Source organism: Lynx rufus, unplaced genomic scaffold (genome assembly GCF_022079265.1).
Source record: "Lynx rufus isolate CCGP_SWC_20201006 ecotype Redwood Valley unplaced genomic scaffold, mLynRuf1.p SCAF_18, whole genome shotgun sequence".
NCBI lineage: Eukaryota > Metazoa > Chordata > Mammalia > Carnivora > Felidae > Lynx > Lynx rufus.
The window spans coordinates 12,313,836-12,341,718 of record NW_025814832.1 but is presented as its reverse complement, the minus strand read 5'-3'; the positions used below and the strand labels follow the sequence as shown (position 1 = coordinate 12,341,718).

The 27,883-nt window shown below is 49.1% G+C and overlaps 2 protein-coding genes across 3 annotated transcripts in view; one reads left to right on the top strand and one right to left on the bottom strand.

Moving 5' to 3' along the window:
* Positions 1 to 1,371, top strand: part of USP32 (ubiquitin specific peptidase 32) — a 242,486-nt gene extending 241,115 nt beyond the window's left edge. For both annotated transcript variants that reach the window (XM_047080906.1, XM_047080905.1), the window contains exon 34: positions 81 to 1,371. In XM_047080906.1, the coding sequence (XP_046936862.1) occupies positions 81 to 254 (174 nt within the window). In that variant the 3' untranslated portion in view covers positions 255 to 1,371. The remainder of the gene's footprint in view (positions 1 to 80) is intronic.
* A 17,469-nt stretch (positions 1,372 to 18,840) lies between these two features.
* CA4 (carbonic anhydrase 4) lies at positions 18,841 to 27,356 on the bottom strand. Its single transcript, XM_047080449.1, has 8 exons — positions 27,299 to 27,356; positions 22,737 to 22,790; positions 21,807 to 21,962; positions 20,956 to 21,101; positions 20,739 to 20,837; positions 20,414 to 20,480; positions 20,106 to 20,272; positions 18,841 to 19,029 (listed from the first exon to the last, which is right to left on the bottom strand). The coding sequence occupies exons 1-8, from the start codon at positions 27,354 to 27,356 to the stop codon at positions 18,841 to 18,843; spliced, it is 936 nt and encodes a 311-aa protein (XP_046936405.1).
* Between the last annotated feature and the right edge of the window lie 527 nt (positions 27,357 to 27,883).

The following is a 27,883-nucleotide window of genomic DNA, read 5'->3' as shown; positions in this document are numbered from 1 at the left end:
TTGGTCCTCCCTTCCCTAGCAAGGATTTAGGGCCAGCATAGTAATGACTTTTTTATTAAAGGCTTTTCTTGCCTCTTCAGGAACTTCACCCTGATGAAATTGACACCGACTCTGCCTACATTCTTTTCTATGAGCAGCAGGGGATAGACTATGCACAATTTCTGCCAAAGATCGATGGCAAAAAGATGGCAGACACAAGCAGCATGGATGAAGACTTTGAGTCCGATTACAAAAAGTATTGTGTGTTACAGTAAAGCTACCACTCTGGCTGCTAGACAGGCTGGTGGTGAGGGAGATGACTCCCTGTAGCTGACATTTGGCAGAAGTTTCTCTGTGAAAGGCAAGCTAAATGTAGTTATTTTATCCTGTGACCCTGAAGCACAAAATAAAAATCCTAATTAAAATAGCAGTTAGCATAACAGTAGTAATATTTTGGTTTGGAAGTGTCTCACACAAGCTCTCTGGTAGAGAACTTTCAGGCGGAGCCCACCATTAGCCTGTAAACAAAAGGGTTTGGCACCAGCCACCTGGGACCAAATAAGAACTAAATTGTGCTTGTCCAGATATAAACAAATGTAGTGAGTGTAGAGTTTACCAATAATCATAACAAAATGCTAAGAATTTCCTTGGAGTCAAAGTAAAACAAAAAATTGTAGTGTTGTCTGGGGACGACATGATATGCTACCTCCTTTTTCCTAAAGTTTTATTCCATTTTATTGACAAGATGTGAGAAAATAAGTTCAGAAGGCGTGCAAAGGATTCTTACGGCATGGACACACATTTTTCTATTTATTTTTTAAACCATTTTCCCACTATTTCTATGCCTTTCTTGCTTTTTGTTTCTGTTGTCGTGTTTGTGTTTGAGACACAACCAGCCATTCATGGCAGAGGCATGTATATAAGTGGTCAGTCTGAAAGGGAGAATCTCTTAAGAGCTGTGTGCCTTCTACCCAGGGCCTTGGTTGGAGACCCTGTAGGGAAAAAAAAAAATGTATCCTGGGAAATCCAGCTAAAAGAGCCCTCCAGATAGAGGCATCTTACCTTGAGGTTACTTCAAGTGTCCTCAAAAATGTATCCCCCACCACTGCTGAGTGCAGTAGGATAGTTGCCAACATTTGCACCATCGTCACATGCCCATGTTGCACAAAGAGCTTCTCAGAGGGAAAGCGGCATCTAAGCTGGATGGTGTTTTACAACTAGTGGTTGTTTATTCTTTGTTTCTTTGTTTTGCACTTTAGAAAAAGAGAGAATACATGCAAATGAATTTTTTAAAACTTGTTCATATTTGATGGCTGTAAGGGCTATAAATTAACTTGAATATGGGGTATTTTGCCCCCATATTAAATTTAAAAACAAAACACATCCCAAACACTGATAGTGTGTATTTTTAATTTAATTGGTGGGTTTAGGAAGTAAACTTTTGGGTTTTTTGCATGTCTGGTTTTTTTTAATTCTGGAGTTTGTCTTTTTTTTCTTTCTTTTTTTAATAATTTCACAGTAATGGTCATCAAAAGTTACGTTTCTTGCTTACTTCATTTTTTCCTCTGATAATTCAAAACTGGAACAAAAGTATAAATGTTATTTATTTCAGGCAGCATTTTTTCCCCCTGTGTTGTTTTTAAATATATGTGAGGTGAACATTTCACTTTCATTTCAGTCTCTTTTTATTAATCTGGAACCTGGAAGTGATTCTCATTAATTGTCAGATTTCATTAACCTTCCCTCCTCATAGATAGTAGGTACCAATGTAATTAAGCATTTATGTTCTGATATCTGAGGCCGGTTATTATTCAGTTCTCAGAGCATTTGGAAAGGTTGCCTTAAATGGCTACGTAAGTTTAAACGCTATTCAGAAAAGGACTGTAATTACAAGTAGGAAGGAGTGGCCTAAATGATAAAATATTATAAAGTCAGACAAAATGCAGGCTTTGTAAGTTTCATGATTTCAGTTATATAAAAATCTGTCCATTTCTACCTGGACAAGTCCCATGAAAAAGTGGAAGATTTTAAATAATTTACTTACAGATGTTTTATTTAAGCAGGTAGCACAATCTACTAATGTTGTTTGATCTGTGTTTGTTATATTGGTTGTAATTAATTTTTTAATTCATGACTAGCAGAAAATTTATTAAATTAACTATTAACTACATTCACCTTGTAAATTACTGTATAAAACTTGTTGACAATGCACTGACTTTAGAAAGATGTTAATGTACATAGAGTGTAAATAAAATAGTGTTGATGTACTGAAATATGAACTGTATAAAAAAGTATTGGTAATTGTATATGGAGTGTACCTGTTTATCTGTAACTATTATCCAAACAAATTAAATACTGTGGATGCATCTATGTGCTGGTTTTCCTCTATACAAGTAAAGAAAAAAGTCAAATTCTTCAGCCTTTTCTCTCTGTGACCCTATTTAATTCTCCTACTCGAATAATACGTACCTGACTTATAGAGTGGATGCTCCATCTCTGAGAGAATGGAAACTATTGAAGGTAGAACAAGATACCTGCAGTGGCCAGCTGAATTGATTTAAACTTTGCTCACATCCCTGTTAGGAAACTGTTTGGAAGGCATTGGGCAGTGTGGACAGGCGGGGGCTGCAGAGTTGGTGGTGAATGGAGAATTGATGTAGGAGGCCTTAATGATAGTTTTCTTGCAGATTAGGAGATGAGGTGAAGAGGAAGACTTCTCATTGAATAATTCCTTGAAATGATCCTGGGTTTCTAGGGGATGCTGAGAAACCAAGGATGTCCCTGGTTGTCTCTCTGGGAGACCTCCAAGGAAGCAATTGGCAGTATTGAGAAGAGTTGAAGATTTAGAGCTGTGGGTTCTTCACCCTCAGTCCCTGTTTGTTTATCTTTAAAAATAGACTGCCTACCTCTCAGCCTTATCTTAAGTAAATGAAGTATATAAAAGCCTGGCAGTTTCTTGGTAAGTGCTCATTGAATGTGAAATCCTACCCCCATGAGATTCAATCATGTTTTGTAAAAAGATTTGTTTTGTTTTTACTCTTGCTATACTAATACTAAAAGAATTTAATAGCTCTTTGCTCACATTCTCAATAACAGGAATACCCATTAAAAATGTATAGATGAAACATGTTGAATCAGCAGCAGTGGTAGCTTGTTTAAGGAGACAAACAGAAAAAGGATCCAGAAAGTCATCAACACTAAAACACAGTTCCTAAAGCGCCAGTCTGTGTCTCTGTTTCTAGTTTCTGAGTGGCCCTTTAAATTGAGAGAGGTCTTTGGGGCGCCTGGGTGGCTCAGTCGGTTAAGCGTCCAACTTCAGCTCAGGTCATGATCTCATGGTTCGTGAGTTCAAGCCCCGCGTCGGGCTCTCTGCTGACAGCTCGGAACCTGGAGCCTGCTTCGGATTCTGTGTGTCCCTCTTTCTCTGCCCCTCCTCTGTTCATGCTCTGTCTCTCTATGTCTCAAAAATAAATAAAACATTAAAATAAATAAAATAAAATAAAATAAATAAATAAATTGAGAGAGGTCTTCAGCCTTCCAGTCTCTCTGACTGAAGGTAGCATTTCTACATAAAAATCTCTCCACCACATGGTGGCATTGCTCGCTGTGGGCTCCTTTCTCAAATGTAGACATTACTGAATTGAAGCAAACTGATGAATTGCCACATTTCCCCAGCTATTTTAAAGGTTGTATATAAGATTTTACTAGGCCAGAGCCAGAATATTAGCTTAGGGAAAAGAGATTCCAGTTCCCTTGATGATGTATCTGCAGGTTCCTTAGTATTGACATCACAAAATCCAGAATACACCCCTATGATCAGAGACTCATACAAGACAGAGCAAATAAAAATAGGATGTCTTTAGGTTTGCCAAACTTCCTGAACAATGGGGAAGCAAGATAGTAAATAAGAGTCCAAGAATTGCAAACTCAGAGGCCTGTAGGGACCAGGTTTGGGAACAGAGTGTGAGAGAAGCGGGTTCAGCCATGGATGAGAATGGGGACTGGTAGGGACTAAGGTGGGTTCTAGGATACACATCCATCTAAAGGCTCCCTTTGATTGTTGCCATGCAGGAATGCGGGCTCCAATGTTACCATATCTTTTTTTCCCCCAAAGAGAAACCAGAAATCCAGATATTAATGCAAAATACCCAATTTAGAAATGTTGGCAATTTTTAAAAAATTTTAGACATTGTACTGTTCAAATAAAGCCTATCTGCAAGCCAGATACAAGCCATAGGTACATGCCCTCTGTAAGTCAGACGGTTATGGATTTAAATCAGAAGTCAGATTGTAGGGGTGCCTGGGTAACCCAGATGAAAGTCCCACTCTTGATTTTGGTGCAGGTCATGATCTCATGGCTTGTGGGATCAAATCCCACATCAGGCTCCACATTATCAGCAAGAAGCCTGCTTGGGATTCTCTCTCTTCCTCTTTCTCTGCCCCTCCCCCATGTGTGCTCTCTCTCTCTCAAAATAAATAAACAAAAAAATTAGAAGTCAGATTGTTGCTCTGCTATTATAACAGCTGTGCACTAAAAAGTTCCTTAGGTGCTCAAATTTTTCATGCCCGATGAGAACACCACTTCACTTCAAAAGATTATTATAAGGAGTAGGTAATCTATGTTAATAAGCACAGAATCTGACACATATTAGGTACTCAATATTCTTTCCTCATTTAGGGAAACAGAACACAGGTAAATACTGTAAAAGTAATGTTATGATCAAGTTCATTAGCAGTCCAGAGGCATGAAGCTAACAACATGTAAGCACGTTCTAGGTACAGAGCTCTGTGCTAAGTTTTCTAGGGCAGCAGTTCCCAATCTGGCAATTCATCAGTATCATCAAAATCAACTAGAAGCTTGTTTAAAGTGATGATCCCATCATTGTCTTATTAAACCTGTGTTCCATATCACTCTACAGTAAGATTTATGAGATCTTCTCCCATGCAGTCCAAGAATCTGCATTTTAAGAAGTTCCTCAAGAGAGAATGTTTTACAACCAGCCAGTTTGCACTGGTCTTCACATTGGTCATTTATGGAAACCACTGTTCCAGGGAATGAATCAGTATTCAGTCTAATTAGGGAATGATGATCTGTATATGCGCACATGCACACATGCAAGGAGGAGTAATAGTAATTAACCAAAGCTCCCTGGATATAATTGTCTTTGATGAAGTGCTGACTTGAGGACACTAGACAGTAGGCTATTGACAAAGTACTTTGGAAAAACCAAATGGGAAAGGGAAGTGAGCTGTGCCATGAAGCAAGAGCAAGATTTTTTCAGAAGTGTGCAAAACAGTCTGGCAGTCTAGACAGACAAAGAAGCAGAGATATGTAGACCTGTAGGCTGAGCTAAAGGTGCTTGGGGAGCATGGTAGAAGATAACAGGAACCATGTTGTGAAAGCCTTTGAAGATCAGACCAGTTATAATAAAAGTTTCATGATGCCACTTTTTTGGTATGGTTGCAAAACATTTTCATATGGTTTACATAAGTACACACTACATTTAGACCATTTTATTGATTTTTTTTAATGTTTATTTTGAGAGAAGGGAGGGGCAGTGGGGGGTGTGGGGGGAGAGAGGAGAATCCAAAGCGGGCTCTGTGCCAGCACAGGGCTCTATCTCCCATCCAAGAGATCACGATCTGAGCCAATATCAAGAGTCCAACGCTTAACTGGCTGAGCCACCCAGGCCCCCCTAGACCATTTTATGGCAGTTTTTGTTTGCCATAATTTAACTCTCTTTTTCACACACACAATCCCCTTTTGCAGACATTTCTGTTCATAATGAACTTTGAACCTTACCGCAAGCCCAAGAGGAACACAGAAGGGTGCTGGGCTTATGGTACTCCAACCAGTTAAGTAGAAGAAAAAATGGAATCAGTCAAGAGGTGGGAGAAAAACTAGAAGAGCTTTGGAAAGGAAGAAGGCAAGCTGAGAGAGGAGCTGAGTGTGGCCTCAAGAATGGGAGGAGAGGAGGCCCAAAAAAGGAGAGTGAGCTGATGAGGGCATCTAAGGCTTTTGGGGGCCACAGAAGCAGGCTTCTTTAATTCTCTTCAGCAGGATCCTCTGCTACTGATGGCTAAACCCCAGTGCTCAGTGGGTTTATAGGTCAAGTAGAAGGAAGGGGACTTCAGGTTGGTGATCAGCAGAGAGCCTCCCAGAATGCATCAGGAGATACCTATGGTGACCAAACCTCAAGTTCAGGGCAGTCATCTTAGCTGCCACCACAGAAAGCAATGAACTAGAAATCTAGTCTGAGTGTTTGCTCCTTGAAGGATTGTATGGGGGTGCCTGGGTGGCTTAGTTAAGCATCCGACTCTTGATTTCAGCTCAGGTTATAATCCCAGGATGTGAGTTTAAGCCTGGCATTGGGCTCCACACTGGGCATGGAGCCTGCTTAAAAAAAAAAAAAAAAAAAAAAGAATTGTATGCCCTTGAACAGGTCACCTGTTCCTTTGCACCTCAGTTCCTATTCACCTTTGTGAATAATGAAAGGGTTGTGTTAAGTCAGTGGTCTTCAACTTTTAATGTGGAACATTGGGACTGGACCCTTACAACTGCATTTTATCTGAAGGACTGGTGGCTAGAGCAGGTGAGGTTGGAGTTGCTCAGGTTAAAGTGAGGGGGGAGGTAGGGTGCTGTTTGAGCAACTTGTGAGGGCTCTAATGTGTGGGGTCAGATGCCCATTAAAGCACCTTTGGTCTCTCAACATACAGAAAATTGTCATGCAGTGCTGGAGGAGCTCCCAGAGAATTGTCCCAAGCAACAAGATTTCCATTTGGTCTGGAAATCACTGTGGCCTCAGGGTGGATCTCTCCAAAGCCATTTTGTTACTCTCAGGACTCTGGGCAGGAAAAGACAGCCAGGAATTAGAGTGAAGGCTTGCCTCCCTCCCTGCAGAAACCACAGGTAGCACCTGGTGCCTGTGGCTGGGTATCCACAAGGAGCCAGCCCCAGGGCCTGTGACTTTCCATTGTGTCAGCTGAAGAAACACTGTTGCCACTCCTTGTTGCTTGCAGCTGTAAATAAACATCCTCTCACTTCGGAGAGTTGGGGAAGGGAGAGTTTATCATTCATACATCAAATGTTTATTGAGTATCTACTACATGGCATAAAGGATAGTCTGGCACTTGGAACCAGAACAGTTGGAAGGGGTGCTTAGACATTGAGTGGACATCTCCTACTTACCAAATCCCATGCTATGCATGCCTCATTCATTATTAAATGCTCACCACAGCTCCGTGAGGGATGCTTTATCATCCCTTTCTATGGATGAGGAAACCGAGACTCAATAAATTAAGTCTCTTGTCCAAAGTGTCCCACACATGGAACATTTCCGAGCTGCTTTCAAACTCAGGTTACTCTGCTGCTTCTATTCCATACCTCACTTGTGCTTAGGCTGGAGTCTGTCATCCACCACTTAGGCTCTGGCAAGATGGTCAAGCACTCTGAACCCGCGTGGCTGCCTTTTTTTCTCTCCAACTGGATTACTTATTACAAAAATATACAGCTCAGGAACAGCTTAGATACATAGGACAAGGTATGTGGGAAAAGGTGTGGTGCTTTCATGCCCTCTCCAGACACCCCACTCCCCTCACATCTCCGAGGCTCACCAACCCAGTTCTCCAAACTCTGCCAGTGGGCTTCTTTGATGAAGGATTAGGGTTGCCATGACCCTGACTACTCTATAGTGTTGTGGTAAGCACTGAATGAAAAAGAGAATGTGATGGGGTGCCTGGCTGGCTCAATCAGAAAGAAGAGCACATGACTCAATCTCAGGGTCGTGGGTTCGAGCCCCATGTTAGGTGTAGAGATTACTTAAATAAGTGAATAACTTTAAAAAAAAAAAAGGTAATGTGAAACCATTTTACAACAGATAACATTTATGCAAATATGAAGTATTATTGTTACATAAGGAGAGGAAGTGGATGTCCTGAGAACAGCCTCCTCCTCCTGTTCCTGGAAGATAAAAACTCTTGGGAGCAAACAGCCATGAAGTGACTCTTAACTGACTCTTAACATCCTAGGTTTGTTATCTCCACTTCTGGTGGCCCAGGGGCCTTGGGAGCTGGACAGAAGGAGGAAGGAGGGCGTAGGAGGGGAGGTGGGACTGGGGAGGGAGAAAGAAAGGACTCTGGGTCAACTCAAGGCCTGTAGCTCCAAACTGAACTTTGAACTGTCTGAAAATATCTTATCAGGCATTTAACAGGGATGTGATGGTACCAGAGGCAGGATAGGGAAGATGAGAATTGAATGAGCTATTCTTGGGAAGCCAGCCACCAGCTATAGCAGCCATGAGATTCCTGTGCTCCCTACTGGCCCCCTGCCAAACCGGGCTACCTGATGATGCTTAGCCACTGAGGACAATGCCTCCTCCCTTAAACTGGGGCCTTTTCCTTCCTGGCCTTTCCCGGGAAGGGAGGGAGAACAATTGAGCCTAACCATTCTACCCAGGTGTTTGTCCCTGTAAGCCTGGGCCTAAACCAAATACCACATGTCTATCCAACCACCATGGCAGGCTCATCACACAGCAGGCCAACTCCTCAGCTGCCTTCCATTCGACTGGGGCTATGCTGAGCCCCAAAGAGGCAGCCCATTGTCTTTTCCCCTAGGGTTTATGAGCCCAACTTTAATTTTCTATCCTCTTCCATGATGATGGAAATGCTAGACCCCAATCCAAAATGGATACAGGTATCCCCCCACTTTCTGAAAGCTCACGTTATCGCACTTCACTTTTACAGACAACCTACATTAGTACCTGTTTTCACTAACTGAAAGAAATCCAAAGAGGATTTTCACTTTTATGAAAAAAGCCACTACCATACTAATATAGATCTTTCATGAAAGCTAAGTGGCACAACATGAACTTTCAGAAAGTGGGGGATACTCTTCACTTTACAACACTTCAGTTTATGGGAGGTTTCATAGAAATGCTCTACTTTTGGATAGTGAGGGAAACCTATGTCAAAAAAGAAAGAGCAAGGAAAAGAGAAGTGGAGAGAGAGAGAACAGGAAGGAAGAGAAAGCAAAGAAGGAAGGGAGAGAGAGAGAAGCATGCCTAGTGTGGACTCTAAGGAAATAATCACTATAAATTTGGAGTAAAGTCTAAACTCCATTACTTACTTGAAAAGAACATTGAGGGGCACCTGGGTGGCCCAGTCAGTTAAGCATTTTAGTTCAGGTCATGATCACACAGTTTTGTGGGTTTGAGCCCTTGCATCAGGCTCTGTGCTGACTGTGTGGAGCCTGCTTGGGATTCTCTCTCTCCCTCTCTCTATCTGCCCTTCCCTTGCTCACACTGTCTCTGTCTCTTTCAAAAATAAATTAACTTAAAAAAAATTTTTTAAAGAAAGAAAAAGAAATTTGAGGTCAGGGAACCACTACACTGCCTAGGTAATACCTTTCTGGAGGTAGCAGCTTGGGCACTGTGCCTGGCAAAGGCTTGGATGAAACATTTCATCTGTTACCCTGTTCGCATTGATAGTCCGTTGTGGAAAACCTTTTCCTCATCTAGAGCACAGGTCCCCTCCCTGAACTGGAACTATCACCGGATTCCACACTGCAGCGCCTCATGAATCCGCTTATATGCCGGCTGTGCTGGCCTGGCCACAGCAGCCTCAGGCTCAGTGAATGGTTACTCCCTGTGATTACACGGGTTTCCCTGGACCTTACTCTTATCCCCATAAAGTCCCACTCCCCATGTACATGTTGAAGGCAGCCTCTAGAGGGTATCCCAAGTATATCATCTATATCTATATCTATATCTTGTCTATATATCTATATCTATATCATCTATCTATATCATCTATATCTATATAGGTATACACACACAAATTTGTTAGTATTTATTTTTGAGACAGGAAGAGAGAGAGAAACAGAGTATGAGCAGGGGAGGGGCAAAGAGAAGGAGACACAGAATCAGAAGCAGGCTCCAAGCTCTGAGCTGTCAGCACAGAGCCTGACGTGGGGCTCAAACCTAAGAACCGTGAGATCATGACCTGAGCCGACGTCAGACGCCTAACTGAGCCTCCCAGGTGCCCCTCAAGTATGTCTTAAACTAATCCTTTCAGCTTGTCATGTGGTGTCCCCTTGAGCAGGAACATCCAATCTCTGGTCCCCTCAGGCAAAACTACCACTTCCTCCCCCAAATGTCCCCTCACAGAGTGAACACCAGGGGCAGATTTGCTCACTAGGCCCTTAATCAGAGCTGCCAAATCAGCTGCCTGATCCCAAATCAGAGCTGCCTGGCCCCCACAAGCAGTGTTAGTGTTTAGATGAGATTGCTCTTTCCATTTTGTTTACATGAGATTGCTCTTTCCATTTTCATATGTCCATAACTTTTATGACCTGTTGAATAACAAGAATTCAACCAAGTAAGCTTTAAAGATCTAACTAGCTTTATTAATTGATTCATGAATCAGGCAACATCTCATCTAGCAAGTAGAAGGGAGCTCCGTGGAGCTGCAGGAAAGAAAAGGGTTTTAAAGGCAGACAGGGCACAGAAAAAAGGAAATTATTAGCAAAAAAAAAAAAAAAAAAAAAGCATTGTTTTAGGCGAGGTCACCCTCCTAAGGGCAATGGAAGGGGTCTATCAGTAAATTTCCTAGTGCTGACCAGGAAATTTCAGGTTGACTGGCTAAAGGTTACATTCCTAGGGGGACCTGAAACTGCAGTTAGGTTAGATATTAAGTCTTGGTTTGCTGACATTGGGCTCTTAACATAAGTGACTCCATTTTGGGTCTGAGGTTTTCTTTCTAACAGACTCCAGTGTGAATCCCAGAGGTTGACTCATAAATGCCACACTGAACTCCAAGTCTTCCTCCCCTATGACCCTTTACTTGGACCCATCATATCACAGCCAACCCCTTTCCCTTAACAGATATCTCCCAGGTGACCATTCAGGCAGTAGACCCAGGCAAATCTGTCCTACATACTCCAAGCAGCTCCTGATAAAGCTGTTAACCCATGGCTGTGCATGAACCCACAACTTAAAGGCCCAATTCACTCACTTATGGAGACTGTGGCCAGTCCAGGCTCACAGATTAGAGGGGCAGTGTCACCTCGGGCCAAGGATTGGGAAGCAAATACCATGAGGAGAACACACGATGTTGGGGAACAGTGAAAGCCCAGGATCAAGTATCTCCTACGCCCAGGCCCTACATGTGGAAACAGCTGTTCAAACTGTAACAAAACCAGGTTGATTGTGTCAGTCACAGAAGGAAAGTCAGCATAAATAGAGCTTGGAAAACCTGGCTTATCTCTCAGGATTGCCCCGTGGGCAAGGTAAATATTTAGTTCCAGCCCTGGAATGGTGCCTGCTAATTCTGTGTTTTGCTATCATTTTTTTAAATTCATTCATCCTGCAAACATCTGCTGCCTGCCCCGCTTTGTGTGGCCAGCCAAGGCGTGGCACTTCCATACTCTGATGGCTAAGAGGCTTCGACCCTTCAAATCTTCTTCCTTCAGGGGATCTTGGTGGGGAAGAAGGTGGAGAGCAGACATTGAGGAGGACTTCACAAAGGAGTCCCTTTTGAGCTGGGTTTTGGTTGGCGTGTTAACCTCACGAGAAAAACACAGGTAGGGAGGGGCAGGGGATAGCGTTCAGATCTAGGGAACAACATGTCTCGGGCTGGCTAGTGACTTCTAAATGCAAGCTTCCCTGGAAGCACTTCCAGGCCAGCGGCTCTCAGTTCAAGGGAAGCAGAGCAGACCGTAGAGTTTGTAGATCTGGCAGCCACCCATTGGCTGGCAGAGGCAAGTCCCTTTACCTCTCTAAACCTCAGTTTCCTTCACAAAAATGGCAGAGCATGGTGATGATCCAAGGGTGGGCATGAGTACCAAATTGTATGGGTCCAAGTCCCAGCACCACTGTACAACTTGCCACTCATGGGTCCCTTGCATTTCGTTCCCTCCTCTGAAAATGGAGAAAATAGAAATGCACATCTCAGAAGCTTGTTTTAAGGATTGAGACATAAAGCATGTCAAATAGTTTTACCTGAATAAATATTAGCTGCTATTAGTATACTGTTATTTGCGTAGAGTCAGGACTAGCAATGCCTGTGCCTGGGTTCTTCCAATCCAGTATTGATTGAAAGTCTACTATGTGCTCTATGCCATTGGGGCACTGATGAGCCCAAACTGCCCCACAGGTTGGCTTCCCCAGGAAGCTGACAGAGTTCAGTGTACAAGATGTTTATTAAGCAGTGCCTCTAGGACCTTCCAACACCTGTGGAAGATAGCAAAGGAAGCAGAGTAGGATAAGGGAGGTATGGAGCTGCCACACAGGCCCGGTGGTAACCTTGGCTGACCCCACCAAGAGCTCTGGAGCTGGAATGGTCCCTTGGAGTCACCTCGAATTGGGCTAACTCTTTATCCCCCCATGCTGATCGGTTTTTGGCTGGAGGCTGCTGCAGAAAGGAGTGTGACCTGGAGTGAAGGGGCTTCCTTTCCCTAGAGAGGCTGACAACTGAAGGCATCCACACTCTGACAGTGCTCACTGCTGGGACAAGCCTAGGGCTGCCTAGGGCTCTGAGCTGGGCAGTACATCATCCACCACAAACAGATGGAAATGCCTGCTGTCCTGAAGAGGCTGTGCCAGTGGGAGCTCTTGCTCTAAAGATTACTGTCAGGATTCAATGGGATAGTGGATGTAAAGTACCTTACAAAGGGCCTGGCATGCAGATAATGATAGCTGAAGGTAGGAAAACAGATCAGGGTGATTACAAGGCGAAAGGAATGGGAGGAAGGGTGTCTGATGGACAGAGGGAACTCAGCTGCTGACTGGTGTCTGGGTCCTCTTCCTGTACTCCAGGCTGTGACGCCAATAAGCACTCCGACGCCCACAGTGTTCTGCACCTCTTGAGTCTCTCCTCAGTTTGTAAATAAAACCCTGGCACCCAGCCCCTTCTGACCCCACCTGGACACGGAGGCCAGACGCTGCCTGAGGGCTCCCTTCCTCAAGAGGTGGCTGGTGTGATGGTGGCGGGGCTGCAGGAAAGGACCCTGGCCCTCCAGCTCAGGGAGGCGGGAGTCAAGCAGAGGCCAAAGGAGAAGGAATGAGGCCTTGGCACTGGCCTCTCCCAAGACTTTGGAAAACTGTGGGGAGGAAGTCCATTGCTGCAAAGTGTACCCAGCTGTCCTTCCAACAGGGAGCCCAGTACCTGGCAGGGAAGGGGAAAACCCCTCAACCAGTGTGCTATCAGTTCCTGGAGGGTGTGGCCAGTGGGAGGGAGAGGAGATGGCCAAGGAGGAAGTGGTGGCTGCCTTGGCCTCTGACCCCTCCTTTTGTCTGCCCTTCCTCTTGGCCTCAGTTTCCCTGACATAGATGGAATGAGGGTAGGGTCACTACATCTGGTAAATACAAAATCAAGATGCTTATGCAGCTAAACAACATAATGTTTTAGTATAAGTATGCCCCATGCAATTTTGGAGATACACTAAAAAAAAAAAAAAAAGTGTTTATCTGAAATTCAAATTTATCAGGCAATACTGGGTGGGTACAGACCATAAGCTGGGGGAAGCCTGCAGCAAATCCAGACAGTATAATAGGTGTACTGGCAGATGGCCAGGGACAGAACCAGCAGTGGAGAAAAGGACCCATCAGAGGGCAAATGTGGTAATCCTGCTGCTCCTGAGGAAGGACCAGAGGAAAATGAAATGGATCCCACAGCAGGAAATCGGCAGGGGCCCTGGATAGTCTCAGCCGAGCTCTAACCTGGACCGGCACCCAATAAGGCAGGAACCTGAGAGCTGCAGAGCAGGCTGGGCCTCAGTTGGCCTCCCCCTCTTGTCTCTCTCTGTTGTTCTGAGTGACCTTGGTGAACTCTGGGCAAAGGTCAGGCTGGGGGGCCTGCCTCAGTGGACTGCTCTGTGTATGGGTGGGGTGGAGTGCTAGGGGGGGACATCAGAGTGTCTGAGTGGAGAAGTGGACCCCTGGAGGGGTCTTACAGTTTCTCCCTTCCATAGGAGTAGGACTGCCAGCCCATCTCACACCTACTCCTTACCACAGGGGCAAATCTATGCATCACTCCTCAGAATCCTGACCTCCACATATTCTTCCCTACCCCCATCTCTGGAAGTGGTCAGTTTCTCTCTGTCTGTAGGTCCTACCCATCCTTCAGTGCTCTAATAAAAACAATCATAATGATAACTACAAATTATTGAATACAAACTCTTGGCCAGGCATCTTGTTTCATCTTTACACTGACCTTATGAAGTAAATCATCATCATGCCCATTTTACAGATGAGGAAATGGAGGCTCAGAAAGATGAATTAATGGGTCGCCGGGGTGGCTCAGTTGGTTAAGCATCTGACTCTTGATTTCAACTCAGTTCATGATCTCGCTGTTCGTGAGTTTGAGCCCTGTATCAAGCTCTGCGCTGGCAGTGAGGAGCCTGCTTGGAATTCTCTCTCTCTCCCTCTCTCTTTGCCCCTGCCCCACTCACCTTCTCTCACTCCCTCTCAAAATAAATAAATAAACCTAAAAGAGAAGAAAGAAGAAAGAAAGAAGAAAGAAGAAAGAAGAAGGAAAGAAAGAAAGAAAGAAAGAAGAAAGAAAGAAGAAAGAAAGGTAGGTGAATGAAGTTACCAAAGGCTTCTCACTTGCCTTTCACAGCTGTGGAAGAGGACTACAATCTAAGTCTGTGTGGCTCTGGGGCCCATGCTCCCATGTCTCTATGCCTGTATTTTGTAGACCTGGTACTGCTGTGCCCTATGTGTCTGCCCTTGGGTCAGAAGTCCTGGGGAAAGAGCACAGACTGGTTTTTTTTTTAACCTGAATCCTCAGTCCCTGGCACAGAGGAAATAATAGTGTTTGTTGAAAGATCAAAATGTACCTTTGTCCCTTCCCTGTCCCCTGGCCCTCTCCCTCTCCTCCCAGGCCTTGCAGCAGCCAACACTTGGAATGTGAAGAGCCTTCCACGTGTCCATTCTCAGCTGGTGCTAAGGCTCAGAGGAAGGAACTGGCTTGTGACTTGTCTGTCCTGTAGCTGTCCTCCAAAGGAAGCCCCTCCCCAGGGCTGCCTGGGCCCAGGGGCATGTCCTTAGTCCCTAGAGGAGATAATGCCTTTGTCCCTACTCAGATAAACAAACAGAGCCCGCTAGATGTGTAATTCGAGGTGCAGGAGCAGCGCCCCACCCACAGAGATGGGCCTGGCTTTCCTCCCAAGGTCACCAGCAGGAGCCTGAGGATAGCTAGGCCCAGTTGGATGGAAGGGTCAAGCTTAGCCCATTTTGTAGATGGATAAACAGGCCCAGAAACATGGGAGCCCTGTTCCCAGGCCTGCAAGGCCACCAGCTTCCCTGCCTCTTCCCACACATAAGCACAGAGCCTCAGGGTGGTCCCACCACATGGGGATACTATTCACAATGTGGTCTCCATATAGGCACCCCTAGAGTTTTGTGACATGGTGGCCTTTTTGCATATAGGTATGCATGTGCATGCTCACTTCACCACCACCCATGATGCTGGGCCCCTATAGACCCTTCTACTTTCCCCACCCTCCCACCGCCCCCCCCCCCATATACTCCAGGCACTGTCAGATCAGAGCACAGGAAGCAGGACCAGCAAGTGTGCAAACTGAGAGCCAAGATGGGGAAGTTTATTTTCCAAGAATCATCTAAACACATGGGGAGTATTTTTAGCCCCTGGCTCCCACCCAGATGCCAAACCTAAACGGGGCCAGAGACGGAGGCCAGAGAGAAGAGCCATCAGGGATACAGAGTAGCCAGGGGAGACAGGGTGGGACAGGGTGCTACAGACCCCACCCTACCCCGGATCCAAAGATCTGTCTCTCTGGGAACTGCCACAGGCCAAAAGTAGCAGTGGGAGCCAAGGAGGTGCAGAGTAGCGACCCCAAGTTCTGACAGGTCTCCTAACCCCTCTCTGTGCCTCAGCATTCTTATCTGTGCAACAAAGAACGCCACCCTTTACGAGGATTATAGAGAGGTCCATGTCTGGCCCTCAGCAGGCATTGGATGAATGTGAATCATGGTCTGTGCTCAGAGCCAGTAACCTCAAAGAAGTCAGGTGCCGACCAAAACTGTCAGGCACTGAGCCTTTCTCAGGCCTGGCCAGCTGCAGTGAAGAGTGTGTGTGTGTGTGTGTGTGTGTACACACTGTATGCCCGATGCAATGACCGAGGAGCATCAGAAGTAAATGAAAGCAGGGCTGTGGGGAAGGCAGGCAGGACTCTTTCTGAATAAGGTTGCCCCTGGTGACCCCTATCATCTCTGGCCACGTTGTGTCAGAAGCCAGTCTGGGTTGGGCACAAGGAAATTAGAATGTCCTCTCTAGAAAGGGATCTGCCCAGGGTGGTGGCTGGGCAGCATGGAGGGATTGAATTTACTCAGAAGAGGAGGCTCTCAAGAACACACACCCCACAAGAGGGATTGCCTGTCAATCTCAACCTCCAGGATATGGGGGCTAATTCCAGGAATGGCTCCTGCAGTAACTGTCTGGGAATGACCTTGCTATGAATCATGTGCTGACGGCACCTACTCAGCTTTAAGCACGTAGGGGAAGTCAGGGGAGAGGCTTGAGCCCTGGGACCTGAACAAGCTGTGCCGATTCTGTCCTCCACTGGCCAGGTTTATTATTGTGGGGTCAGGGGGACAGGAGAGGGTCACGTGCCTTCCACAGGGGTTCCTTTAAGTCCCTTGGAGAGAGTTGGGACTTCCGGGTTCTGCTGCCCTGTTTTTTACTGAATGATGCCTTGAGGGCAAGGACAGGGGTGGGGCTTTATTGGGGAGGGGGGGAGTTTGGATTTCTGAGAGCCCTGAGCCTTGGGTGGGAGGGGGCGGGTACAAAAAATCTCAGATCCCCCACAGGCTGCACCAGGAACCAAAAAGAACAGGTTTGGTGCCCACACACCCCCTGCTGACACACGCCACCTGCTGTTGCCATGGTGACCATAACACCACCCCCACTGCTGTGTGGTCACTGGTGAAGGGAGAGGGGTGCTTATTCTTGGTCACGAAAGGAAAGGGGAGGGGAGGCTTCTCCCTCTCCGCAGGCTCTGCTGGGAGTGGTCAGTCAGGGGCTCTGAGGGTGTCAGGGCGGCAGAGGGCTTAGAGGTCACCTCTGCCAACCAGCTCCCCTTCAGAGAGCGACAGTATGCCTGCCAGGGCTTCTAGCATCGCATAATGGAATCCCTTGAGTGCCTGACTAGCTCGCATGTCTTCCTGCGGGGAAGTTCACCATGTGCAGACGGTAGAGTCTGTTAGAGAGGTTGTCCCCACAGACATGGCCCTGGCCTCCTCTTTACCTAGCAAGGCCCCTTCTCCTCCCCTTCCCCCACCCTCATGCTCCTCCAAAATCCAGCCCTGCCCTAGATGATGAGATCCCAGAGCCTGGGGCCCCTTAACTCTGGGTTGCCGACTTGGGACCTGTCCATGGGGCCCTTATTTCCTTCTCCTCCAGTTTTCTGGGCCCTTCCGCCCATACCTGCCTCTTCCTGGTCTCACTTGCAAAGTGTTCAAAGACCTGTGATCCATCAGCTCCTGGATCCCTGCAGCAGCCTCCCCTCACTCATCACCCCTTAGCTGTTTCCCAATGAAGCACATCAGGCTCTAGCTAGCTGTCTCTAGGGGCTCCCAGCTCTTTCACATTCAAAACCAACATCCTTATAATGTCTTAGTGCAAGCCCCTCCTGCCCCCCACACAACTGACCTCTCCCTTTTCCCCCTTCCTCCTCCCCCCTTCCTCCCCCTCCCCCCTCTCCCTCCAGCTCTCTTAACACAATTTCTCCCTCCCTCACTCCACTCTTGCTGGCTGGTCTCCATCCTGTTCCTCTGACAGGCACCCTCCCCTCCACACATGAACACCTGCTGGCTTCCTGATGGAAAGTCTGCCCCTGTCTGCGGAGACCTTCCCTAACGACCTTCCCTTCCTGGTGTATCTTTCTCCATAGCTCTTGCTGCCTTCTGATACATGTACAGTGTGTATATTTTATTTATAGTGACTCTAACTAGACTGTGGACTCCAGGAGGGCAGGCAGGCATTTATTGTCTGTCTTCCCTGCCACATCCCCAGTGCCTAAAACATAGATGCTCAAGAAATATTTGGACAAATAAATGAACCCACTCTCACCTACTTTGCCTAGGCTGTACCACACACAACCTGCACTCTCCACCCCTAGTACAGAGAAGAAAGTGCTAGGCTGGATCCTGAGCCTTCTGCCAGAGCCCCCTCTGTGGCCTCCACGTATTATCCTCTCCTTTCTGAGCCTCAGCTTCCCCCATTATACAATGAAGAGGCTGGATTGGAACGTCTCTGGTTTTCTTTTCTTTCTTTTCTTTTCTTTTTAAAAGTTTATTTATTTATTTTAAGAGAGAGCAGGAGATGGAGGAGGGGGAGAGGCAGAAAGAGGGACAGAGAGAATCCCAAGCAGCCTCCACGCTGTCAGCGTAGAGTCTGACACAGGGCTTGATCTCACAAACTGTGAGATCATGACCTGAGCCGAAATCAAGAGTCAAAAGTGTAACCAACTGAGCCACCCAGGTTCCAGAACTTTTCTGGCTTTCGCTGTGTTGGAACTCAGACCTATCTTTGCATCTCTCCAAATGGGATGCAGACAGAGAGTTCAAAAAAGGTGGGAGGGGGGCAAAAGGTAGGAGGAGATGCCCCATGGTCCTTGCGTAGAAGAAATATCCAGGCCTTAAGGCTCCTACCCTGGAATGGCGGTGGGTTGAAGGGAACAGAACAGAGACAGTCATGGAAACTAAAAATAGACCTGAGAAAGGCTTCTCCAAAAATATATCTGTTTAATCATCATCAAAATCCAAGCTAGGAAGCCTGAGGAATGGAGGCCCCAGGCCTCTATGGGATGAGAGCAGAGGTCAAGTGTCCAGAAGTGAGCTATCATGCGAGGAAGCCAGCCAACAGACAGGTGAGCATGGGGACCAGCAGGGTTGGCAAGGGTAAGGGCAGCAGCTGTCCTGGGGCCTGAGACTTGAACACCAGGCGCTGTCCCTGGCGCTGCAGTGGCCTGACATTATCTGTCATTTTCTGCTCCGAGTCGTAGTAGAGCTTCGTGGAGAACGCAGCGATCTGTGGAAGGGGCAGGGCTCAGCAGGAAGCAGGGAGCAAGCATAGCTACATTTCCTGCTGTGTGACCCCAGGCCAGTAACCTTGCTTCTCTGAGCCCTCACTAATAAGGAGGCTCAGAATCTCTAACTCTCAGGGTTTTGTGCAGATGAAAAGAAAAAGGGGATATAGACTACTTGGCACTGGTGGGGGCTTAGTTCCTATTAGCTTCACTTAGCTGGGAAGCTAAGGACATACAGCTCACAGTTTTGCAGCCCCACAGTCACTGATCACTGCTGTATTATCACTGCTACTATAGAACAGTGGTTCTCAGATTTCAGTGTGCAGTAGTATCACAGCTGGGGTCGAGGAAGGGGGGATGCTTGCTGGGCTCCACTTTGCCAGGCCCCGCCCACACAGTTTCTGATTCGGTAGGACTGGGGTGAGGCCCAAGAATTCGAATGTCAAGCAAGTTCCCAGATGATGTTGATGCCACTGGTCCAGGGACCACTCTTTGAGAACCACTGTTCTGCAATGCAAGTATCACTAGAGCAGGGATTTGGGCCCTTTGGTTCACTGCTCTATCCCTAGAGCCTAGTGTGTTATAAGGATTCGAGCACCATTTGTTGAATGAATGGACTTGTTCCTACTGTGGCTATCCTGACCTTCTCTCAGCTGCTCCTGGCCAGCCTTGGACCCTCCCCCATGTTGACCCCTCTCCTCAGGACATTGGTTCCCTGCCTTCAGCTGGACAACTCCCACCTACTTACAGCGGGCAGCATGGGAGCCTTTTCTGACCTCCTCTGCCATAGCCTCCCCTCCAGCCCTCAAACTAGGGATGGGATAGGCCAGACCTGTCTTGTCCACCCCAAGGAATGTCTATGGATTCCTTGGTGACCCATCCCCACCCCAGTCCAGGGTGCCTCTGTGGGGATCCAGAGGAATGGTGTGGGGAACTGGGCAGTGGGGGGCCACACCCTTGGCAGCTCCCTGGAGTGACCCATCCCCACCCCAGTCCAGGGTGCCTCTGTGGGGATCCAGAGGAATGGTGTGGGGAACTGGGCAGTGGGGGGCCACACCCTTGGCTGGGTCCTAGGTACCTGGTCCTTGTGGAGCTGAATGCGCTCCTGGAACACAGTCCAGACAACCTTCTCCTCGCAGCCTGGAGTGGTAAGTGAGCCCAGGTAGCGGAAGTAGTGCCTCAGTGTCTCCTTCTTGGGGAGCAGGTCTAACAGGCTGATGCTGTCATTCATTGTGGTGTTCATCTCTGGGGCAGAGGCAGAAACAGAGGATACTGTCAGTTGGTGGGAGAAGCAGGGGATCCCTGAGAGCCCAGGCCACTGCATCACCCTAGCTCTTCCTTTGTAGGAAGAAGTCTCCTCTCTTCCCTTCACCCCCAGCCACTCACTGGGTCTGGGGACGTAAGACAGCGCCTCCACCAAAGGCTGGAAGCCATCATTTTTCTCAGATCCGGCCTGGAACAGAACAGAAGGGGGCTTGACAGGGACATGTGGAGAGCCAGGGGTGACCACCAGCCCATTCTTCTGGACTGTGGTGGGGAGGGCAGGCAGCTTCTGGGACTGAGGCCCTGAGAGGCTCTGGGCTCCCCACCTGGGGGCAGAGAAGTCACTGAGAAACAGAGGGGAAGTCTGGATCCCCCCAGTCCCCTCCTGCCTTGCAGATCTCTGGATCCAAGAAGGAGCCTCTCAGACCCTGGCAGATGAGGGCCCCACCTCCACCAAGAAGGCCAGCACTGCAATCTCATCTTTGGGATCCTGGGCCTCTTTCTCGCTCCTCGATGTCCCCTTCTCTTTCTCATGTACTATGTGCATCTGGTGGGGAGTGAGAGGAATGGGGAGAGGGCCTGTGAGGCGGCTGGAACACCTTTCTTGCCACAGGCAGGTCCACCCAGAGCCCAACAAAAGTGTCAACCCAGGAAAGGGCACTCACCTCCATGGCATAGCGAACCCCATTGAGGGTGTGTTCTGAGCCCTTATCCAACTCCTCTGACCAGTGCAGATGCATCTGCTTGGCCCGGTAGCGGGCAGCCAATCCTCCTCCAGTGACCGAGGCCTCATCCTCCAGCAATACCATCACTGGAGGGCACAAGAGGGGACAGAGTCCTTGCACCCACCTCCTCTAGCCCGTCCCAATTCCACCTAGGCAGAACCTTCTCTCCTACCTCCGACCCTTCATAGGCTACATGCCTGGGCCTGTGGAAATAGGATGGAATGGGACAGGTGACACGGCCCAGATTTTTTTCTGGCCTCTTATTGGCCTCTTTGCCTGCCTCTCCCTCTGCACATCCCAAACATGCAATTCAGCCCTCTCCCTGGTGCCCTGGTGTCCTCAAGACAATGTCTACAGTCCTCAGCCCTGGGTCACCTGCCCCTGGGCTCAGTTTGGCCAACCCTGGATGGACTTTGATCCCTCCTACCTTTGCTCTCTGTCCACCAGGCACACGGAGCCACACATAGTTCCCTGAGCACCCCAAGCTGCTCCATACCTCTGTGCCTCTGCACATGTTGTTCCTTCTTCCTGGAATGCTGCCCTTCTCCCATAGCAGACCGGTCTGATAAAAGTACTGAAAATACTATGAAGTGTTCCCTCCTTTCTAAGGCCCTTCCTGTTTCCCCCTACCCTCCCACTGTTAGGCTTTGCAGTCCTTCCTCAGCAAAGGTGGACCTGCACCTAGTCATCCCTGGAGGAGCCCACCCATCCAAGTCTTCTGGAACCCAAGGGTCCCTGGACCAGGTGCCCATGCCTGCCCAGGTCCCCTATCCCATCTGCCTGAGACCCACCTGAATGCCCATTGTTTTGGACTTTCCACTTTTGCTTCTTGTCATAGCCAGAGAAGGAGAAGAGTCCCAGGTTTGGGTCTACCTGTGCCTCGGTAGTGACAATGTTGATGGGGGACTGGCGGTTCTTCTTGCAGTCTCCACCCCACTGGCTAGGCCCTGAGCAGGGAGGGAGGGTGGGCTGAGAGTCAGGGGCACATAGCACCTCCTCAAGTTCAAGGAGGGGAATGGGAAGGTGCTTGGAAGCTGTGGAGAGGAGTGCCCTGGAAGGGGGCTTAGGAAAGCCTAACTAATGTTAAGCATTATCTGAGGACTAAGAGGCAGGGAAGCAGACCTGGAGGAGGCTGATTCCCTGTAGCCAGTTGATAGAGGCTTGGGAATGGGGCAGCACCAGTCACTGAAACACAGTCAGACCAGAGGAAAGCAGACTTTGGGGACATGGATCAAATTTGGGGTAAAAAATGCAAAGGACAACTTCCCAGGTCCACCCAAAGAGGTGTCACTGGAACAGACCGAACTCTTCCTTTTGTTATATGAGCAAAATGTGGGGCACCTGGCTGGCTTAGTCGGTGGAACATGTGACTCTAGATCTCAGGGTTATGAGTTCAAGCCCTACACTGGACATGGAGCCTACTTAAAAAAAAAAAAAAGAGCAAAATGTATCTCTACATCTGATGCTACTGCTGATTTATTTGATAGAAGATATCCTCTTGGTGATAGTGACAGGAGATGCCAGGGACGATTCAGGTCACTCTACATTCCCTGTCTCCTCAGGACCAGGACTGTGTGTGTGTGTGTGTGTGTATGAAGAACTGATATCTGACTAAGGAGCCATCATTACCCTTATCCTTCCCACCCTCCCTGGGTCTTCATTTTGACTTGGGCAGTCCCCACCACACAGAAAGGCCTGTCAGTAAGACGTGCTATACTTACCCAAGCAAGCATAGTTGGAGGCCTTGGCTTGAATGTCGTAGCACCAGTGTGAATCTGGAATAGGCAGAGGAAGGATATGAAGTCTGTGTCAATGTATTTGTGCACACATATGTCTCTAGGAATGCACTTGAGCTGTGTATGCACAAGCAACACTGTCTCTGTGTGTGTTTGTGTGTGCGCACGCACATGTGCACGTACACGGTGGGTCAGAGGCTAGGAATATCCATGGAGTCAGAGACTCCCTTGGGTTGGGATGGAGCATTCCTGGAGTCTCAGACAGAGGGCCCAAAGGAAGGAGGCTAAAGAAAATATAGGGATGGGGCGGAGGCAGTAGAATCAGCCAGGCCCCAGGTGTCCTGACCCACAGCACATCATGCCCAGGGCACTACTCCTCAGGCAAAAAAGTCACCCTTGAGGGACCTTAGGGGGGCCTTCTGAGGCTACCAGCTCTACCCCAGGCTTGGTCTCCACACTCTCTTCCAATTGCTTTCAGCCCCCTCCTCCCTTGCATCTCCCACCCTAAACCTGGAAGGGTGGTTCTGGCAAGAGCACAAGAGAAGAATTAGCCCAGTCTCCCTTCCTGGGACAATAGAGCCAGGTTCAGCCTGGCCGCCTTCCCAGAGTTGATCCGGATGATGGAGGAGATTAGACTAGCCCCTCCCTGGAACACACACCCTCTTGTGTTATTAAGACCCATTCTGGGCTAAACTCTCACAACCCATCGGGAAAGGCAGTCAGGCTTTTTCCCCTGTCCCATTACCTCACAATCCTGGTTCATGGGGCCAGATTCAGGTTCTAATCCCAGCTCTGGTTCAGGGCAGTAGAACCAGCATCTCTGAAAAGAGGCAGCGCTACAAACCTACTACACTAAATGCAAGATGTTACCATCAGGGGAAACTGCAAGGGCAGAGGGGACACCTTTGTGCTTTCTGCTCAGTTTTTCTGTAAACCTAAAACTGCTCTAAAAGTATAGTCTATTGATTACAAAAAAAAAAAAGGCTGAAGCAGCAGGATGGACAAAACATTTGACCCAGAGCTGGAATCCTGGCTGGGCCACATGGGCACTGCAGGTTTAGCGGCAAGTCACCTAATCTCTCTCTGAGCCTCAGTTTTATCATCTGTCAAGTGGAGCTAATACCATCCACCTCACTGGGCTGTGGGAGGATTAAATGAGAGATAGTAGAGTATTCCAGGCAACATAGAACATAGTAAACTCCCTAATGGATCCTTCCCTTCCCTGGCCTCCCTCCCTCTGGCCTCAGATCAGTGCACAGATGGCCAAAGGCTGGGCAGAGAGGAGACAAATGAAGTGAGCTGGAAAGAACTCAGGGATGAGAAAATTCCTAAGAAAAGCACAGCTTCCCACTCAGCTGAGCTAAGGTCTCTGAGCACATCTCCCCCTTCCTGCCAGGCTGCCTCCCTCCTCCCCACCTCCTCTGGAGTCCCTGGAATGGGGATGTGGTGAGGAGGGAGCCAGTAGGAAGTCAAGTTCTTGGTAGGGGAAGGAAGTAGGGGCTCCAGGCCAGGAGGGTGAGCATCCACAGAAAACAGGGCACTTTCTCACTCCAGGCCCTTCAGAGTCACCTAGGGTTTTTGAGTTTCCCAACTCCGGGTCAAAGCTGGCTCAGCCTCATTCAGAGTCTGACAGTCCCTGCAGTGTCTTCCCCACAACAATCTGTCCCCTGCCCTGGACTGGGCTCTGCTGTTCCCAGAAATTGCTGCATCTGAGGAACCCCCATGCAGGTCAACTCTGCAAGGGGCTGTGGCCACTTCCCACCCAGGCCAATCTCTGCAGGTGGATAGAGCTCTGAAGTTGGAGCCTGTTCACCTGGCCTCAGTCCTGGCTCTGCCTCTTGCTCAATCTCTGCAGGAGAATTACGTGAACTTTTCTGAGCCCTCCATTCTCCCTCAGAACGAACTGCTACCAAACACCCAGGACTTTGGTCAGTGTCTGAGCAGACACTGAATGACATGGAAGGTCATTCACACCCATGGAAGGCTCCTTGTTATAATTATCCTATGTCTTGGGGCACCTGGGTGGCTCAGTTGCTTAAGCATCCAACTTCGGCTCAGGTCATGATTTCTTTGCTCATGAGTTTGAGCCCTGCATCGGGATCTGTGCTGACAGCTCAGAGGCTGGAGCCTGTATAGGATTCTGTGTCTCCCTCTCTCTCTACCCTTCCCCCACTTGCACTCTCTCTTTCTCTCTCTCTCTCTCTCAAAAATAAATAAACATTAACAAATTAAAAAAAAAATTCTCCTATGTCTTCCCCTCTCAAAGGTCCTGAAGGCAGAAGGGGCTTCCCAGGTTGACTGGGAGGCCCAAGGGGAAGCCATTCCAGGGGAAGCCTTGCTTACGTCAGAGTCCTGAAGCCCTTCTCAGCCTCCCCAGGGCCCATCTGATTCACACTGAGCCTTTCTTAGGAATTTGCTGTTCCCCTGACTCTGGCTACAGCTCCTGGTTTTGGAATGGTGACCTCTGATCCACTGTCTTAATCATGGAGACTTTTGCCCTGCTTGGCTGAATGCTCTTGTAACTACTCTCTTCTGGAGTCAAGAACCAGGAAAACATAATGTTGATGAGGCCAGGGGTCAGGTCTACGTCCGCGGGCTGAGGGGAGGGACTTTCAAACAAGAGGCGGCAGGGTCGCAAACCAGCTCAGGTTCCTATTCATTCATGAGAGGGCTGCCCTTGCAAATAATTATGAGCCTGCTGCCTCAGTCCATCTCCATAGGGCAAGAGAGGCTCCCCACAGACAGATCTTGGCTCCAAGCTCCAAGTTCTACCTAGGTGACCTGCTCTGACCAGGGATGCAGTAATAGACATAACCACATCACCAATCACTTGCCCACCACCCTTCTGTTCTTTAGAGGTGACCGAAGTTCTCTGATGGACCTTGCTCAAGCTACCCTCCCACTCTGTGGGGAAGGAGGAATCCTGGAAACCAGCTCAGCAAAAAACCCAAGTATGTCCTGGCAAAGTCTCAGCAACTCCTGGCCAGGGTTCTGGGGCTCAGAAGAAGTCTACGTTCCTCTCCCCTCCTTCACCTTCCACAGCAGCAGATAGTCGGGAGTGTGATGTGCAGCCTCATCACTCTTCAGCCTCAAATGTCCAAGGGGATGAAATGGGTGGAGGAAGACAGGTCCCAAGATAGTTCCCAGTGAAAAAGCCTCAGCACTTAAGGAGAGCACAGCTTGCATGAAGGGGCAGCTGAGAAAGATTCCTGGCTGGCTGGTCCCAGGCAGTGGTAGAGCCATCACGCGCCATGCAGGCACTGCACTAAGTACTTACACCCATTATCTTATTTGAGTCCTTAAAACACCTAAGGTCAGAATGACTATCCCTATATTGTAAACGAGAAATTTGAGATTAAGTGATTTACCCACCACCACACAGGTACAAAACAACCGAATTAATTGCAAAGTGTTTCTTTTTTTCTTTTTCTACTAAGCCCACTGAAGCGGGTTTCAAACTCTCAACTTTACCTAGAAATTTTTTCACACCCTGTCTTTTCTCTTTTCTCCTCTCCTAGAAAGAAGCCAACAGTTTCTGCAAGATTCCCCTCATTCCCCCCTCCCCCCGGAACACCACACACACACACACACACACACACACACAACCGGCCAGCTAAATCTTTCTTGCAAAGGGCACACACTCTCCTCTGCTCCTGAGGACACCCTCACCACTCAATTCCAGAACTCCAAAGAGAGGAGCATCTAGCTTTGGAGAGTAAGTCTAGCCGGGTGAACCCCTAGGGGGACCATCGGAGGGGTAGCTAAGCTGGAGACTGGCAGATGGGGGCTTCCTGAAAAGGAGACCGTCCCCGTGGGGTCGCAGAAAAGATGCCTCCCGGATCTCTGCGCCCTGTGCGGCTGGAGGTGCTTTCGGCTCTTTATCAAATATTAACACACCACTCCCGCCACCTCCCACCTAGACGAATAATTAAGAGCTCGGACACACATTAATCTTTACATGAAAATCACCCTGGCCGGAAAGACCGGCTCGGCCAGGGCCTCGGGTCTCCTAGTGTCCCTGGCCTGCAGGCTCCCAGTACAGTGCTGGGGGCTGGGGAAGTGAAGGGGACAGGCAGCCTCAGGCGACAAGGAATCCGGGGGGGGGGGGGGGGGAAGGGGGGATACCAGGGACCCACCGCACACAATCTGCACCCGTGCTCTGGGAGGGGGACAGCCACTCAGCACCGAGCCCCGGCGGGACGGACTGCGACCGTCTGAGGAGCAAAGGCGCACGCAACTCCAGAAAGGGAAAGAACCGCTGCGTGCGTCGAGGCGGGTGGGAGAAGCATCCTCATCACTGTCACGCTCGCGGGGCCGAGGTCCCGCAGGGCCCCGCGCGCCCCCCGCAGCCCTCCACACTCGTGCACACACCAGCTCCACAGCCGCACGTGGCCGTTCGTGTGCGCCCACTGGCTCGCGCCCGTCCCATACGCTCGCCCCCGTCGCCGCGGCGGTGCCCAAGCAGCCCTAGCCCGACGCGCGCCCGGTGTCTCGCGCGCACTACGGCTGGGGGCGCAGAGGGGCCGGGCGGGAGCCCACGCGTTCACCTGCGCAGGCCAAGGGCCGGGCAGCAGCGAGGGCCAGGAGCGCAGGCAGCAGCCGCATCCCTCACAGGAGCAAACACGCCGCAGAGCCGGTGGGCGCGCGCCGAGGAGGCCTCCGGGGGTGCCGCGATCATGCGGGACCAGGTTTTATAGCGGAGCCGCTACGGGAGGGAGCCCCGACAGCGGGACGCGGAGAGTAGCTCCTCCCCCTGGCGGAGCCTCTCCTCCCCGCGTCCTGTCCCAGCGCTGAAATCCTCCGCTCCCCTCCTGGCCTTCCCACCCCCTGCCGAGCCACCTTGTGCCTTGTGCCCGGAACAATCCTCTTCCCTTCCTCCGCCAGCTCCTCTCCTCTCTGCCCAGAGGTCGTGCCCTCCCCGCCATAGCCCCCTGCCCCCATCCCACACGGGGTCTCCGGTTTGGGAACAGGGTGGCGACTTCGCGAGGTACTTGCTCGACACAACGGTGGGTGCCCATATTCCTGCCTTTGATCGTTTTGGCCTGGACCCCTGCGCAGCCCTCTCGCCTCGGAAGCAGTCCGCCGGGGCCTTGGAATGGGCTTGAGTTGGGGGTGGGCGGGTGTACATAGCC

What these genes read in the sequence shown, in the direction of transcription:
- CA4 (XM_047080449.1), bottom strand. Translation starts at nt 27,356, where the DNA reads ATGCGGCTGCTGCCTGCGCTCCTGGCCCTCGCTGCTGCCCGGCCCTTG. An exon ending in CTCCAACTATGCTTGCTTGG is followed by an intron (nt 21,963 to 22,736) that starts GTAAGTATAGCA and finishes CTCCCTGCTCAG; the next exon opens with GGCCTAGCCAGTGGGGTGGA. An exon ending in GTCTTACGTCCCCAGACCCA is followed by an intron (nt 20,273 to 20,413) that starts GTGAGTGGCTGG and finishes CCTCTGCCCCAG; the next exon opens with AGATGAACACCACAATGAAT.